This window comes from Podarcis vaucheri (genome assembly GCF_965113315.1).
Source record: "Podarcis vaucheri genome assembly, chromosome: 16".
Classification (NCBI taxonomy): Eukaryota; Metazoa; Chordata; class Lepidosauria; order Squamata; family Lacertidae; genus Podarcis; species Podarcis vaucheri.
In genome coordinates this window covers 12,061,214-12,078,146 of record NC_138754.1, presented here as the reverse complement: position 1 = coordinate 12,078,146, position 16,933 = coordinate 12,061,214, and the positions used below count along the sequence as shown (strand labels likewise).

The window sequence follows — 16,933 nt, the reverse complement described above, 5'->3', positions numbered from 1 at the left end:
CAGATGGGGAATCTGTGCAAATCTCTGAGCAGAGATATTAAATGCAGGCAGGGTCCCACTCCTGTCTGCAACCTTGCTGCAGCATGCTGCACTAACTGCAGCTTCCGGATGTACCGCAGAGGAAGCCTCGCATACAGTACATTACAGTAACCTAACATTGAAGTCGCCAGTGCCTGAATTACAATGGTCATGCTATCCAAGTCCAGGAATGCCTGTAATTGTCACACCAGTAGCAACTGGTAAAAGGTGCTTCTAGCCACTGAGGTTGTCTGGGCCTCTAGTGACAATGCTAGATCCAGAGGCACAATTAGATTGCATACCCACCCTTTCAGGGGGAGTGCAACCCCACCCAGGGAAGGCAACTGACCAGTTTCTCTGGCATGGCAACCACTCATCCACTCGGGGATTTACCGTCAAAGGGGAGAGAGCTATATCATTATTTATGATGATGATGTTTTATTAGATTTGTAACCCACCTTTCAATTCAAAAATTCTCAGGACAGTAAACTACAGTCCATTACAATACATCAATATATAAAAATCACAAAACCAAGGACATTATAAAACATAAATTCCAACAGCAGAAAATATGATGCTTGACATCAGTCATCTCCATAGCCTGAATAAAAAGATACATCTTAACTTGACATCTATAAGCATTTAGTGTGCGGGACAGACATCCAGGCGGTGCCACGGGAGAGAGAAACCTGCTTCACATTGTCTTACTGTAGGAAGAAGCCTTATACTGAATTAGGTCATTGGTCCATCTAGCTCAGTATTGCATACACTGACTGACAGTGGCTCTCCAGAGGTTTAGGTGGAGGGTATTCCCAGCCCTACCTGGAGATACCAGGAATTGAATCTGGGATCTTCTGCATGCAAAGCAAATGTTCCAGCAATGAGCTATGGCCTTTCCTCCAGACTACAGCTGCTCTTAGTTCAGCAGCCCCCATTCCCACTTGCTTCTGGTGCCCACAGCACACCACTTGCTGGATGGCAGTGTGGGTGAAGCATATTTAAGGTAGTTGTGTCAGCAAGTTTAAGCATACCACGTGGACCTGGAGCTCTGCTAGAGCCATTTACCCCGCTCTGGCACCCAGCTGAGCCCCTTAAGTTGCAGCAGTTGCAGCCTGGGAGTAGTGACACTTTGCATACTATAGATGTATATCCCTACTTGTTGGCTTATACCAATGGTCACCAGTCGTTTTAGACCCATGTGGACACCACCCACTCTGGTCACTTCTCTCTATCCCACCCAAGACACATCGTGCACAGAGACAGTCTTTGCTTTGCTGAGGGATCTGGGGGAAAGCTGGATCCAGTAGTATTCATCTGAGTTTTGGAAAGCACGTAGAGCTGAAAGAGGAAGCAGGAAAGAGCATCATTCTTCCAACGTCCTCCTTCAGCTCTTTGTACATTTCAAAGGAGAAAAAGATAACCACCCTCTTGACAAGGGGGGCAAAGAGACTGAGCGTGGGCTCAGAGGCTTTGTGAGCCTCGGAGGAAGATATGAAAATGCATCATTGCACCCATGTGTACCATGCTGGAGACTCTTGGTTGATACTTTGGTTCCTTCGACGTTCCCTTTAGCATATACGAATATAGATATATATTAAGATCTACTTCCGTTGTTTGACGTAACTTTGACAGTGCCAAGTAGAAATGAACGCTGAAGTAAAGTTTGTCAGGAAACTACCTCCGACGTGCTAATGGCAGAACTGGAGTGTGTGTTTGTGCGTATATCAGTCTGTGTGCCCTTTCCCTCACACCCCCAAGTCCCAACAGTTGCTAGGCATCGTACTCCGCCGTGGAGCGAGCCCATCCACCTTCCTGTTGCCTAGCCATCCGGCCTGGGCACGCTGCGCCACAAAGTAGCCAAGAAAGGCGGGCAACGCAAGGCCCCACAAGCATCGTCCTCCGGACAGACAGCCTTGACACACATCTTGGCCTCCTGGCCTCCCTCAGCGCTGAGGAAGGGCTCCGTCACGTCGAAGCGGACACCGCAGGCTTCCCTGCTCAACAGGGCACGTCGGTTCCCTTGGCGGGCTCGCAGGTACTGGCGTAGGGAGGGAGGGGTGGTGAGGAGGAGCCTGTAGGGAGGCGGCTGGCCTCCCCCCGGGGGCTGCTCCAGGTTCAGGAGAACAAAGGCTTTGGTGAGTCTCTCTCCCTTCTGGCAGCGGAGATGCAGCATCCAGCAAAATTCGTAGTCCTCACCTGTTAAAGAGAACGAAGGGGGGGCCATTGTTAGCATCCCTCCAGAAAAATAGGCCTCAGCATCCCTTACCAGCTGAAGGAGTGTGTCAGTGACCATGAGGTGCTTCTGGGAACAACATTTGCCCAGGTCTTTCAACCCGCCCTGTGCCTGTGATTGTAATTTGTGTGATTGTACAGTGGTACCTTGGGTTAAGTACTTAATTCGTTCTGGAGGTCCGTTCTTAACCTGAAACTGTTCTTAACCTGAAGCACCACTTTAGCTAATGGGGCCTCCTGCTGCCGCCGCACCGCCAGAGCACAATTTCTGTTCTCATCCTGAAGCAAAGTTCTTAACCTGAAGCACTATTTCTGGGTTAGCGGAGTCTGTAACCTGAAGCATATGTAACCCGAGGTACCACTGTACTTTGTTTTAAACGATTTTGAATATTGAATTTTAAGTTGTGGTAAGCTTCCCTGGTGTCTTCAGGTGAAGGGGTGGATATGAAATCAAATAAATGAGCAGCAACAATCTAGGCAGAGCCCTACTACATAGAACCACGTGGGTCATCTAGTCCAACTCCCTGCAATGCAGGAATCTTTTGCCCAATTTGGGACTTGAACCCACAACCCTGGATCAGACCAAAGTTTCATCGAGCCCAGCATTCTTTTCTCACAGTGGCCAACTGGATGCCCCAGTGGGAAGCAGGACTTGGGTGCAACAATGCTCTGGCTGCTAGCAAGTCCCAGCAGCTGGTATTCAGAGTCCTGCTGGATTAGGCCCCAATCTCACAGGTACGTTTGGGAAGCCCACTAGCAGGGCTTGAGTGCAAGAATGTTTCCGTTGCTTGTGATTCCCATCAACTGGTAATCACAGGCAAATTGCCTCAAATCAGATTGCCAACACTTCTGTCCTCCAGAGTCCATCAGGGCAGTAGCTGTCAGGCAGAGGAGCAAGATAGCAAAGCCTCTTTAAGACAGGCCTGCAAACATATATTTTTAAAATAACCCACAAACCCTGCACAGTTCAATGGCTATATAGTTTGGACTTCCAGGTCCTTCGTCTTAACAGTTGCTCTGTTTTTTGCAAAACCAGAAGGCAGCAAAAGCGGTAGAGCAACTGCTTTGCATGCAGAAGGTCCCAGGTTCAATCTGTATCGCCTCTGGATAGTGCTGAGAGAGAACCCTGCTCAAAACCCTGGAGGCACTGCAGCCAGTCTGTGTAGACCGTACTGAGAAAGGCAGGCCAGTGGTCTGATTCAGTATAAAGCATCTTCCTGTGTCTTCTTGCTTTCAAAGCAGTCCCCGTGCACTATCTTGGCTATCCTTACAACAAGCCTGTACAGTAGGTCCATATTAGCTCCATATTGCATGTAGTGGGAAGGGTAAGGCCTACCTATGCCCCCCATCAGCACTTGCACCTGGGCAGCAGATGGAGGAGGTACACAGACTGATCTCCATCTTCCTCTCTATGGCTGTGAACACACCATACGTTTAAGGCACATCTAAAGCATTTGACATTCCCCCAAAGAATCCTGGGAATTGTAGTTCACACAATTCCTAGCACTCTTAACAAACTACAGTGGTGCCCCGCAAGACGAATGCCTCGCAAGACTCACTAGACGAAAGCGTTTTCTGTTTTGGAGGTGCTTCGCAAAACAAATTTCCTATGTCTTGCGAGTTCCTGCTGGGTTTTTTTCCTTTTCCTCCCCTTTTTCTAAGCCGCTAAGCTGCTTACCAGCTGATCCGATCAGCAGATAAGCCGCTAATAGCGCTAATCCGCTAATCCTTCAATGGGCTTGCTTCGCAAGACGAAAAAAGCGCTAGACGAAGAGAATCACAGAACGGGTTCTTTTCGTCTTGCGAGGCACCACTGTACTACTGTTCCCAGGGGAAGAGGAACCATGTGCACACAGCCAGAAAAAAGCAGCATGGTATTTAAATTACTGTACACGCAACTCCCCATTTACGCAGGGGGTTACATACCAAGGCACCGCACAATTAAGTGAAATTGCGTGTGTTGGGAACACCCTTGAAAGCCTGAAAACACCCTCAAAACCTCCTCGCTCAAACACCAACTCTCCACAGGCCTCAACGGTCGGTGCAAAGGCTCCTGGGATTGCCCTTGCAAAGGCTTATGGGATTGCTAGGCGCTGTTTCCATGCCATTTTTGTACTCTTTCAGCAGCCATTCCCCCCCCCCCCTTTGCATGCCACTTCCAGGTTCTTGGCGATGCGCATGTGTGCGGTCGTGCACATATTGAACGCACGTAAAATGGTTGTCGCCAGTGCTATTTTTCTAGAAAAAGAGGTGCTGGAATTCACCACAAACACCTCCCTCGTTCTCTTAGAATGGCAATGGTGCCAACTGAGTTCTGTCAAGTTCCTGCTGGGGGAAAAGCCCTGGTTGTCTCCTATAATTATTTACACCTTTGCATTTCAGCATATAAATTAACGCACACAAAGGTTATGGAAATCAGCATCCTTTTTCCTGCAATATATTTTTTCAGGGGTGGGATGCAAAAGTGACCCCCCTGCCTCTTCCCCCGCCCTCCCCACAGCACTCGGAGGCCTTGCAGCTCCTGTGACGCCCAGCAGCTGCAAGCAGAGCAGGGAAGCCACCCTGGGGTGGAGCCTGTGGAGCCCTCCCTGCTGCCGCTCGATTGGCTACGCAGCTGGGATTCCAAGGCAGGCATGGCAGCTCCGCTTTGGGTGGCCGTCCACCTCCCTTACCTTCCCTGCCTTCGTTGAGCTTCAAGGAGACGGAGCTCTTGGCGCCAACCATCCCGAGCATCGCTTGCGCAGCGCACTGCAGCATGCATGTGCTGAACCTGGGCGCCACGTGCGGCTCTCCCGGCGGTGCTTCCGGGTTGTCTTCCTGAGGGCAGGGTGCGTCCGGGACCTCTGACTCAGGCACGTTGCCTGCCGTGCGGTTGGGAGCAGTTGCGGCAGCCAGTACCAGAGCCAAAGCCAGCCATTGATGACCCATTGCACGCTTCAGGGGGGCCGAGGCCTGCTGTGGGGCGGTGCCAGGACCAAGGTTCCCGCTGCCGAGAGACAGAGAAGAAGGGGGCAGGCTAACGAGGGGCTGGATCCGGCGGCATGCCTGGACTTGCTGCCGAAGGCTGTGTGGATTCCTTCGCCCCTGCGAAGCTGCTGGGTGGGTGCCCAGAATAACAACTGCCAAGGGACGCTTTTAGAAGAGGCCTTGGAATGCCAGAGGCCGGGGCGAGGTCTGGATTTGCCGCCGAAGCCTGAGCGGCTTCCTTTGCCCTGCTGATCTCTGGGACGGTGCCCAGAACAACAACTCGGGAGGCATGTTTCTTGATGAAGGCCTTGAGGAGCCAGACACGGTGATAAAGAATCGACCTTGCATGCAAGAAGGCAGAGGCTTCTGCCTGCAGCGCAGAGTTAAACTGTGTGACTCATTCCTGGTGGACACCAAATTCATTGAGAAGAGGGGCCTGTCAGTATCTACCAGCCACAATGGTTGTGCTTTGCCCCACAGGAATACAGGAATACTTCTGAAGACCAGTTGCTGGGTCTTGTGCTTGGGACCTGCTTGTGTGTTTCCCACAGGCTTATGGTCAGTCACTGTGAGAACAGGATGCTGGACTAGATGGGTCATAGACCTGATCCAGCAGGCTTTCCTCGTGTTCTTAAGGGCTGGAAATGTCCCATGTGAAACCAAGCAGATTTCTGGCATGCATGTCAATCCCTGGCACATCCAGGTAGCGCTGTGAAATATTTCATGTCTGAAACTCAGGAGAGCTGCTGCCAGTCAGTGTAGTAAAACCAGAATAATTTCTGATCACTGAAGAATTTATGCTTTTGAATTATGGTGCTGGAGGCGACTCTTGAGAGTCCCATGGACTGCAAGAAGATCAAACCTCTCCATTCTTAAGGAAATCAGCCCTGAGTGCTCACTGGAAGGACAGATAGTGAAGCTGAGGCTCCAATACTTTGGCCACCTCATGAGAAGAGAAGACTCCCTGGAAACGACCCTGATGTTGGGAAAGATGGAGGGCACAAGGAGAAGGGGGTGACAGAGGACGAGATGGTTGGATAGTGTTCTCAAAGCTACCAGCATGAGTTTGACCAAACAGTGGGAGGTAGTGGAAGTCAGGAGTGCCTGGCGTGCTCTGGTCCAGGGGGTCACGAAAAGTCGGACACGACTAAACGACTAAACAATAAAGCCCAAGCAGGGATGTCTGGCAAATGATTCTCACCAGATCCCATCGCTACATACAGTGGTACCTCGGGTTACAAACACTTCGGGTTACAGACTCCACTAACCCAGTACCTGAGGTTAAGAACTTTACCTCAGGATGAGAACAGAAATCGTGCGGTTGTGGTGCGAGGCCCAAATAGCTAAAGTGGTGCTTCAGGTTAAGAACAGTTTCAGGTTAAGAACGGACCTCCGGAACGAATTAAGTTCAGAACCAGAAGTACCACTGTAATTTGCAAGTCACAGCATCTGGCACCCAAAGCCAGCCAAGTGACTTTGTGAAAACCCCACAAACACTCTCCCTTGCTCTGTTAAGTAATAATACAATTAGCAACAAACTACACAGTATATGATTTTTGTTGTTGCTGCTGCTGCCTTTTCACCCCAAATCTGCTGCAGGCCTTGCTGTTCATCCGCATGACTCAGTGGCAAAAAGACAGAATAAACATCTTTCATGCGGTCCTTTTCAGCACAGAAAGGAGATAGGGAACCTCCACCCAGACCCAGACATGACGCCTTGGGACTCATTATCAGGTCTTATCCCTCCCCCAGTGGTACACGCTCTTCTCAAGCCACAACCCTCCCTGGCCCTGCTTCCCACCTTCCTGTTTTTGTTGGGCAGGAACCGTGACCTCGAACTCTGATCATGCTTTCGCTTGGCTGGAAGGATAGTGTGTGTAGAAAGCTTATTTTACAGACGTAAACTGCCAGGGACGGGCTGGACACCAGGCGTGCCAACTCAAGGGGGGGCAGAGGTGTCTTAAGCCCCCTCAGTATTTGTTGGAAGGGGGCCAGGCCCCTCAGTGTTGAGGGAGCCGGTGTGGTAGTTTCAGCGGCTGGCTTCTCCAAAGTGCTCACACATACACCAGCCCCCCTTCAATCCTGGAGGCAACTTGGCACCTTTGTTGGATGCAAAAGACTGGGGAACCCCTAAGGTAAGGCTCGGTGGCCAGGGAGTAGTGGTCAGAGGGAGAAGACCGAGAAATGGTGTCAGGAGGTAATAGGGCTTTGTGAGTTGGGAGTCTGCGGCAGAAAGAAATCAAGGGCAGAAGCTGAAGCAGGGAAGGAGGGAGACCAAAAAGCAGACATGAGTGAGGGATACTGTCAATGACTCCATGAAATCAACTTGACATTTGTTGATACCCACTGAGCCACCAGAAAGAGCCTTCTAGCTAAGTAACTTCAGCAGCTCAAAGGCTTATGCACCACGAGAACCAGGTTTATGTATCGCCCAGCTACCAAATGCATTGTACAGCACTGAGGCTAGAAGAAAAATTTCTAAGTCCATATAGTCCCTCGGGAAGGTCTCTTATTGGTCGGAGCCAACCAGAGTATTGTATATGGAAGCAAGGCAGCTGGTAAGCCTGATCTTTATGAATAGGATGGAACTTTTTTTTAAATCACCTTTTGATCCACAGGCAATTTCACTGCAGTCCTTCGAACAAGAGCATGCCATATATCAAAAATAAGTCACAGAAAGGACGTACACCAGTTTTACAGGGAAGTTTCACAGCTTAAAGGTAAGTCATTGACACTTCCTTAGGCAAAATAAAAATTGTCCAGTAGCACATTAGAGACCAAGTTTGTTCTGGTGGGACGCGGGTGGCGCTGTGGGTTAAACCAGAGCCTAGGACTTGCCAATCAGGTGGTTGACGGTTCAGGGTGAGCTCCCGTTGCTTGGTCCCTGCTCCTGCCAACCTAGCAGTTTGAAAACATGTCAAAGTGCAAGTAGATAAATAGGTACTGCTCTGGCAGGAAGGTAAACAGTGTTTTCGTGCGCTGCTCTGGTTCGCCAGAAGCAGCTTAGTCATACTGGCCACATGACTTGGAAGCTGTACACCGGTTCCCATGGCCAATAAAGCGAGATGAGCACCGCAACCCCAGAGTTGGTCACGACTGGACCTAATAGTCAGGGGTCCCTTTACCTTAATTTTGTTCTAGGTATAAGCTTTTGTGTGCATTCACACTTCTTCAGATACACTGAAATGGAAGTTACGCAGGCATGAATGATTTTCTGTTGCCCCAAAATGTCTTCCTGCCAGTTCCTGTTTTTTGCTTACATCCTGATCTCAATATCATGCTAACAATTACTTGCTGTCCTTTGCAGGAACAAGTAGCGGGGAACATTCTTAGAAATTTCTCAAGAGGCTAAAGCTTGTCAGCAAATATGGGTGTATGGAGAAACAACTTGACAGCTTATGAGCACTCATCACCCATTTAATTGAGTGGCTTGACATTGTGAATTGGTGTTATTCATTATAGATGCAGTAGATGGCACTGTATAGCTGTCAAGAGTTCCCTTGGCTTGTAGAAGGAAAAGAAACCTTTTACCGGATTAATTATCATACCTAGCTCTCCCTCCATCACGTTTGCAAAGAGTGCCAATTTCAGGAAAATACATATGAAGAAACAAGGCAAGTTCTGCCATTTGCAAGTTACTGGAATGGATACTGAAGAGCCGCATATATTGTGGTGTAAAGAAATAGCGACTCCTCAACTTTGCTACAGACAACCCTTTACCCACGACTCAGAAAAAAACACAAAAGGCAACATGTCACACATATGTAATTTATTCAGTACTGCCCACAATGCATTTCTATGAAATTTAGTTTTTGCCTAAAAAGCAAAGCAGTTTGAAAATAAAAGCATAAAGTAATAAGCTACATGTTTTTCAGGAAACTCGGTCGTTTTGCAGCTGCGTGATGTGTGCCATTGGCTACAAGCAATAACATTGGACTGATTGCTTTAGCACTTGGGGGGGGGGGGAGGGAGAGGGAATCAATCAAGAGTACTGACAGCTTGCTGATCATCTTCAAAACAGTCTCCAGCAATTGTGCATGCCTGTGTATAAAGGGGAGCGGGGCAAGAGGGAGAAAGAAAACAAAGATGAGTTACTATAGGTGACAAATCAAAACCATACACAACCACTGTGCTTGTCCTCCCACGAATCCCATAAGACAGCTCCTGCTGGAGTAGCGTTTCCTCTTCTCCGCTCTGCCAGCTCCAGTGGGTTCAACCTTTGCAGGTTCTGGAGCCAAGACAGATGGTTAAGACATGTTGCCTTATCTCCTCATTGGGACTCCTCCCCACGCCACTATACCAAAAGCTCATGTTCTGGGACTATGTAATACTCCAATCCTTCCCCTAACCCCCAGGAGTTGGAGAACCTGTGGCCTGTTCAAATGTTGCTCAACTGTAGCTCCCATCAACCTCTCCCCCCACTTGCCTACCCTACTGTTCTCTTAGAGCAGTCAGTTTTTAAAACTCACCTGTTGGATGCAGAAGGCTGGGTGAAGTGGGCTGGAAGGAATCAATGCTGCAGCAATATCACAGGAATATAAGGAAGCTACCAGTTACTGGAGAGACCAGCAGGAGCCCCAATTTGAGCTCTTCTATGAAAAGGAAAAAATAGAGATGTTAAGTATAATGAAGTCAAAGAGAAACTGTCATCTCCCATCTCTTACACAAATGTCGCTGCCATGCTCCTAGGCTCAGAAGGAACCACTCAGTCACAGAAATCAGACTGGGGCGGTAACAATCTCATCACTGGAGCCAACTTGGGAAGAGGAGGGAGTGCCCTCCTCTTTCTCACCCCCCCCAAACTGTGGAGGGCAAGCACTTACCCTCTTTGCATCTGCTGCCAGTTCATGTAGAAAATGCAAAGATGAATGGACCAGTGGTCTGGCAGCTAGCTTAGGAATGTAGTTGGCTTCAGGGAGTCATCTACAAGGAGGGGGAAAACACACACACAATCAGACCCAAGGCCCAAAAATCTTGCTTAGTCCATCTAATTTGTTTCTTTGCAGTTTTTCAGCTGTTCAAACATTTTCATGGTTTTATAGATGATCAAAGTGAGCTAGTGAAACTCATCATTAAAACTGCAGGCAACTAACTGCTCAATCTTTCCTAACTTTTATGGGAGTCCTCTTTTTTATGCATACTGGAAAGTTACAGTGTGCAGGGCTTCTGGAATCCCCCAAAGAGAGCTGTAATCTGGACAGCCAGATATTCGAAGGTTTCAATCCTATATACTTACATGGCTGTAAGCCCCACTGGACTTCCAAGCAGAAATGAATAAAATTGTATTTTAAGCTTTTCACATATGCTACCATTTTACTGATCAGATAAACTTTACCTGCTAAATCTCCACCAGGAAGGGAGGGAGGGCCCCCAATTCAGGTTCACCATTCTGCAAGAAAGATGATTTTGTCATTTAGGGGGGGAAATCCAGAAGAAACAAATTGTCAAGCAGGACCTCTAGTCCACAAGAAGGAATATTCAAATTTAAAGAAATCCCATCAACTTAAAAACTGGAGCAAAATTGTAAGGGCAGGGACATTACTTAGCCAGGCAGCGAGGTGCAAGTTTTGATACAGCAACTACCACCACCTCCAGCTTAGTCACTCTCCCAACTGATGCTCAGATTCCGCTTCTCAACAGCAAAATTCAGCCGAACGAGATTCCAAGTGAGATCATCATGTCAGTGGGAACTGGGGATGGGTGAACTGACTATTAGCAGAGAAGTTAAAAAGCAAGGTTGGCGCTATATGCAAACTCACTTTTCTTCCTTTGGAGACAGGAGGACAAGCTGTCCAGTCCACAAGGGCTGGCTCTCTGGAGTATGTCCTGCATTCTGAAGGAAACAAAAGTCATCTATGTATATAAATGCATATAAAAATGAACTGGATCTACAGCCCTTCCTCATCAGACCTAAGTCCCATCAGACAGTTCCTTCTGGAGCAGAGTTTCATCTTTCCCCTCTGCTGGCCCCAGTGGGTTCAACCTTTGCAGGTTCTGGCGCCAAAACAGAAGATAAGACGCAATAGGATTTCTTCATTGGGACCAGAGTGATGCTTTAGGTTTGAGATTCCTAGATCTTATTCTTGCTAGCATGTGGCCGTTCGATTGCAAAGAAAAAAAATATACCTGTTGGAAGCACCGTCTTTTAAATTAACTGCTCCATTCTGCTGTTTGAAAGAAACAGCAGGCCCTGGAAAGAAAGAGAAAATGATTATTATTAAGCCCTGATTTGCAGCTATGACCACCCAACCTCACCCGAGTCCTGCTGAGCTCTTAAGCCTCAGAAAGGACCACTCAGTCACAAGAAATCAGACTGGGGCGGTAAAAGTCTCTCATCACTGGGGAGACAGCAGGTGCGAGTTGGGTGGCAATACAGAAGTAAGAGCAACAATACACTAACCCAGAGGTTAGGAACATGTCAGGTCCTCCAGATGTTGCTCAACTACAACTCCCAAAATCCTTGCTAATGCTGGCCAGGGCTAATGGAAGCTGGGACTCTAACAGCATCCCAACCCCTATATTAAACAGTCCATAAATTTAAAAATGAGCTGTACCTCCAATACTCACTTTTTTTGGCCAGGGTCCTTGTACCTGTGTAGGACACAAGAACTTGTTCAGTAAAAGGAAACTCAAGACAGCATGCATTTGCTATGCGGAGGAGCAGCAGTTTGATCAGGGCTTTGGTAACTCTATTGCCATGAGACTAAATGTCGTCCATCAACGTAGGTCATCATTTCAAACTAAACAAGTCAAGCACAAACGATTGAAACACACCTAGAACTAAACACACCCAGCGCACAAAGGTCTCACCTCCCCATCATTCAGATGCACTGGTCCTCAAATATACCTCTTAAGGGTTTTCCACACAGCTGCTCCATGTTCAGGAATATGCATCCTGTAATTAAGGAAATCAGAAGCATTTTGTTTTATTTTGTATACCCATTCCTTCCTTCCTTCCTCAGCAAGCTGGAAGGTCTTGTGTTCTCAGACAGGAAGCTGACATCACTAGACATCAGATATATGCTTGTCAATTTTAACATCACAGAACACAGTAAGGCAGCAAAAAGGAGCTCAAAACAGCTGGTAGGGTGTGTTGGAAGCTTTCTATTTTTGAAGTACACCCAGAGGATTTGTCCAGAGAACTCCTTCTGCCCCCTCCTACTAGAAATTTGCCACATTGGCTGCAACAAGACTACTTTGCTCCTTCTCAAATGGACTTGTTCTCTAAATGGCATGCAAGTATACTGTGCATGTAAACATACAATGCAAGAGGGCCAGGTTTTGTTCCCCTTGCTCAGGATCTGAGAGCAAATCACAAAAAATTACAGTGACCAGATAAACAGGAATATCTTAAATTTAAGGAAAATGTTTTGGCTTCTGCATTATCCAGCTGATCATGTTATTCAATGAGCACTGTAGCCAAAGTGGCAATTACAGAAGTGGTGGTGAATGGAGTATTTTGTTTTTAATTACAGTTCCTTTGAGCATGTCCTTAATGCACTTTAAAATAGATACTTACATGTGGTGCAGACACATAGCTGACGACTCTTGCAGCTGTAGAATGGGGGAATATGAAATATATATATATCAAAAAATAAAACCACACTGCCTTCAACCACTAATGCTGCTATACCAAAGGTGTGTATGAGGAATAGATTCTGCACACTTGACCACATGGTCTTTGTGTCTCGGACATAGAACAATTTTGTCAGGACACTTTGGGAAAATCTATTTCCATCTCCCACACTGATGCTCAGGGCTAGTGCCACTCAGAATCTGGTAAAGGTTTTCTCCACTGAAGCCTCAGAAAGAGAGAGTTCGTGGATTTCATCTCTGTAGCACTTGATGCCCTTGTAACAATGGCTAGAAAGGGCACCCAAGATTGAGCTATGCAGCAAAGTTTAAAATATGATACCAAGTATAGCATTCTAAGGTTTTCAGAAAGAACAAGTGGTCTTTATGGGTCTGTTCAAACACATACACAGCCACCCAGCAAGAAATGAATTGAAGGATCAAAAACATTGCAGAGTTGTATCCCAATTGTCGTCTGCAACATGCTAGACCATGGTTAGAACTAACTTCTAAATTTGAAAACGTATTCAAATACAGTACACCTCATATAGGACATTTTCGTTTTATGTTTGGACACCAATGTAAATACACAGCATATTATATTTTAAAAACCTCCCATGTACCAAACGTCAATTGCCCAACAACTGCTCATCTTTCCAAGTACATAACAAAGAACAGCTTAAACACATTTGATTTCCACCTCACCTGGAAAGCACAGTCGCACATGATCTTGCAAATTCAGGTCTGGAGGGAGAAAAAGCCAACAGCTGATTATAAGCTAGACATTTCCAAGTGATATAACCTTAGAAAGTAGTAACTGACTCTGGCAGCCAGGAGTCCATTCTCAGAAACAAAACAATGTCCTCACAGAACTTTTCAGTACAGGTCTGTGTAGTTTCATCAGAGAAAGACATTAAGTATACAGAGGGAGCGTTAGCTTATGGCTGGGGAATTTATACCAAAACCATACTTGATCTCAAAAGCTTTTAAGCAAAGGTAGTCTGTTAGGGAATGCCCTCACTATGGATTTGATGTGGTGGGTTGGAGCAGATGGCTTACAATACTGCCAATTCTAGGGTCCCACCAATGCTATGCATTCTACCACTTTAAACAGTCATGTTTTCCCCAGAGAATCCTGGGAACTGTAGTTTGTTAAGGATGCTAAGACTTGTTAGGTGACCCCTATTCCTCCCACAGAGCTACAGTTCCTGAAGTGGTTTATCAATTAATCCCCAGAGTACTCAGTGAAGGGTAGCTCTGTGAGAGTGATTTGGGTTTCGATTTCCAGTGACCAACTTTAATCAGAAAGATCTACAGCAGACCCTTAAAAGCTATGGAGAAATGAAGCCCTAACCTATGCATTGTTTCTCAAAAGCATATTGCACCAAGCTCAGATTTCTTTAACACAGCAGAGCTACACCATGAAAAAATCATTGGATTCCTAACAATTATTATTTTCTGAATAATAAATAACAGCACAGAAAGTATTACACAAGCTGGATCAGATCCATAATAAGAAGTTAGGCTGCTGTAAGCCTTCATATTATTTATGCTTCATGGCCTTTGCTGCATAAATCTGTAAAAAATAGCTTATAAACACTGTAGCCTGGCAGCCTTGTGGTTGGTTGGATGGAATGTAAACTTTTTTTTTTTAATTATTATGCATAATGCAAAAATACTTGATGGGCACACAGGCCCGTGTTCACATTTTCTGATAGGTCGGTAGGGTTTCTAATCGTCCACAGGCACATACAATATCTATTCCAGGCATCAGGAATCACTGCGAGATATTTTATGAAAAACAATAAAAAAAATGAAATCAAATCAAGTATCGATTACACCCAGCCGTTAAATGGCAAATAAAGTAACCTTCATTTGTATTTCAGCCACCTCTTATATAGAACTGGCCGAATGCTTACTCAGAAGTAAGTCCCACAAGAGATCCAAGGGCCTTGCGCCCAATTAAGCGTTGCACGAGCTTGCAGGGTCATACGCGGCCCGTCGACCGCATCCTTTCTCAACAAAAACGCTCAATGGCTACTCAATATTCACACCCAAAGATGAGGGAAAGAGTACAGAAACCCTTTAGTGGGATTTGCAGGCCTGTGACCCTCCACAAATCGCGGATGGCACCGGATTAAAAAGCAATAACTCTCCCTCCCAAGCCCTTTACTTACCTTGCCGCAGGACTGCCTTAGATAGAGAAACAGTGCCCGCCCGCTGAAGGGTTAAATAGTCAGTAGCCGCGGAGCATGCCGGGAACTCTTCCCCGCCTTCCCTTTCTGCCCAATGGCCATCGCTTTTTACAAATTCGGCCGTTTAGCGCGTGCATTGAGACGTTAGAACGCATGCGCCCTCTTTTACAGCGGCTAGAAAACGACCGTGACCATAGAGATAGAAAAGAGAGAGCTCTATGGCCTTCTTTCTATCCCTACGATAGTCAGTACTATTTTCGAGAGATAATAGTATTACGGATTTTTCATACTCTGTTCCTGTCTGCACGACACAACTGCTGGAGCGGAGAATTAAGGAGCTTTTACCATGGAGATATGACGGTATAGAACCGTGTTACTGCCCCCCCTCTTTAAAATGGTCATCTTCATCTCCTTTTCAATTGATACCGGAAGTATAGCCTTTGTGTGTCGCTCTACTTTTTCAGATGACCTTATTGTCTCTAGGACATATTACGAAAGGGCAGGGCGGGAAGAGGACTGCGCAAGCGCAATAGGAAAATATCAAGCACGAGTAAAACAAAGGACGCAGGGATTCCGCATGCGCACTGGCCTCGATCGGCGGGGGGGGGGGAGAAAGGAATGGAGCTGCAGAATCTCGAGTCTTTCTCCTTCAGGCACTCTCTGGAGCACGTGTAGTACTAGTGATAACGAGAACGGCCCCGCGCATGTGCAGAATTCTATTTCTTCCCTTGCCCGGAGCATGTATACAAAGGATTTCTGAACAAGTTTGCGATTCCTCCTCTTTTTGGTGTGCTGTTTCGCCCTAAACTCATCATCTGAAAACATTTTGCTTCCCCTGGAAAAATTATTGGGAAGCAAGTCAAGCTTACAGTAAGCTTCATACAAGGAAATCCATCTTTTTATCTCCTGTGCAAAGGCAGAACCACACAGCATTACAGCAAAGTAGAAATGTTTATGCAGATATGTTGCTAATGGCTGCCAGGCCAATCAGAGACTGTCAAGAAATTGACCAAGTCAGGACAATTCAGAGTTTTTGAGATTAAACTACTTATCACACAGCTGATGGGACAGTGGAAACAGAATCACCATCAGAGTTTATCTGAACAATCAAAAATGGTACTGAATTAGATGCAGCCCTGAGCCCTTTAAAGCCCAGGACCCCCACCAAAAAGGATCTGGCATTCTACCACTGAAAATCACTAGGAAATGAGTTTGGTCGTAAAGGTGGTGACTTCCCCAACTAGAACCTGACATGCTACATAAGTAAGCGTATTGGCTGCCAGTGGGCGAGCGGTGAAAAATGCCCCAAGTGGCCACCACCCAAGGCTCAGTGGGTTCACCGGAACTGCAGTTCTTAACTTGCAGATTGAGTGAACTGTTTGCAGAAGGGCTTTCAGACAGGACCTCTGTGCTGCTCTTTGACTCTTGCTCCAGGGGAGGAAAGCCGTTTCTACTGAAACAATTGTTAAAATGGGAGGGTCCCCGTTTTAGCAGCAGTTTTGATGCCAACCACTTTCCACTCACAGACCAAGGTGGGAACATGCCTCAGGGCAGCAATTGTTTCTTTGAAGCTACATATGACATCAGGTAACAGGGTTAAACCACAGAGCCTAGGACTTGCCGATCAGGTCGGCAGTTCGAATCCCTGCGACGGGGTGAGCTCCCATTGCTCGGTCCCTGCTCCTGCCAACCTAGCAATTCGAAAGCACATCAAAGTGCAAGTAGATAAATAGGTACCACTCTGGGGGGGAAGGTAAACAGTGTTTCTGTGCGCTGCTCTGGTTTGCCAGAAGCGGCATAGTCATGCTGGCCACATGACCCGGAAGCTGTACGCCGGCTCCCTCGGCCAATAAAACAAGATGAGCGCCGCAACCCCAGAGTCGGCCACGACTGGACCTAATGGTCAGGGGTCCCTTTATCTTTACCTTTTATGACATCAGGTATGGGGT

General features: G+C 46.9%; 1 protein-coding gene and 1 long non-coding RNA gene across 2 annotated transcripts; both read right to left on the bottom strand.

The window, feature by feature from the left end:
- Positions 1-436: 436 nt before the first annotated feature.
- Positions 437-6,190, bottom strand: LOC309520604 (uncharacterized protein). Its single transcript, XM_082202577.1, has 2 exons — positions 4,923-6,190; positions 437-2,214 (listed from the first exon to the last, which is right to left on the bottom strand). Exons 1-2 carry the CDS (start codon positions 5,176-5,178, stop codon positions 1,838-1,840), a joined length of 633 nt encoding a protein of 210 aa, XP_082058703.1. The 5' UTR covers positions 5,179-6,190; the 3' UTR covers positions 437-1,837.
- Positions 6,191-9,124: 2,934 nt separating this feature from the next.
- Positions 9,125-14,940, bottom strand: LOC309520691. Its single transcript, XR_014214295.1, has 11 exons — positions 14,709-14,940; positions 13,495-13,533; positions 12,737-12,771; positions 12,028-12,112; positions 11,785-11,808; positions 11,344-11,407; positions 10,977-11,050; positions 10,553-10,606; positions 10,041-10,140; positions 9,687-9,809; positions 9,125-9,258 (listed from the first exon to the last, which is right to left on the bottom strand). It is a non-coding gene; the product is annotated as an uncharacterized lncRNA (long non-coding RNA).
- Between the last annotated feature and the right edge of the window lie 1,993 nt (positions 14,941-16,933).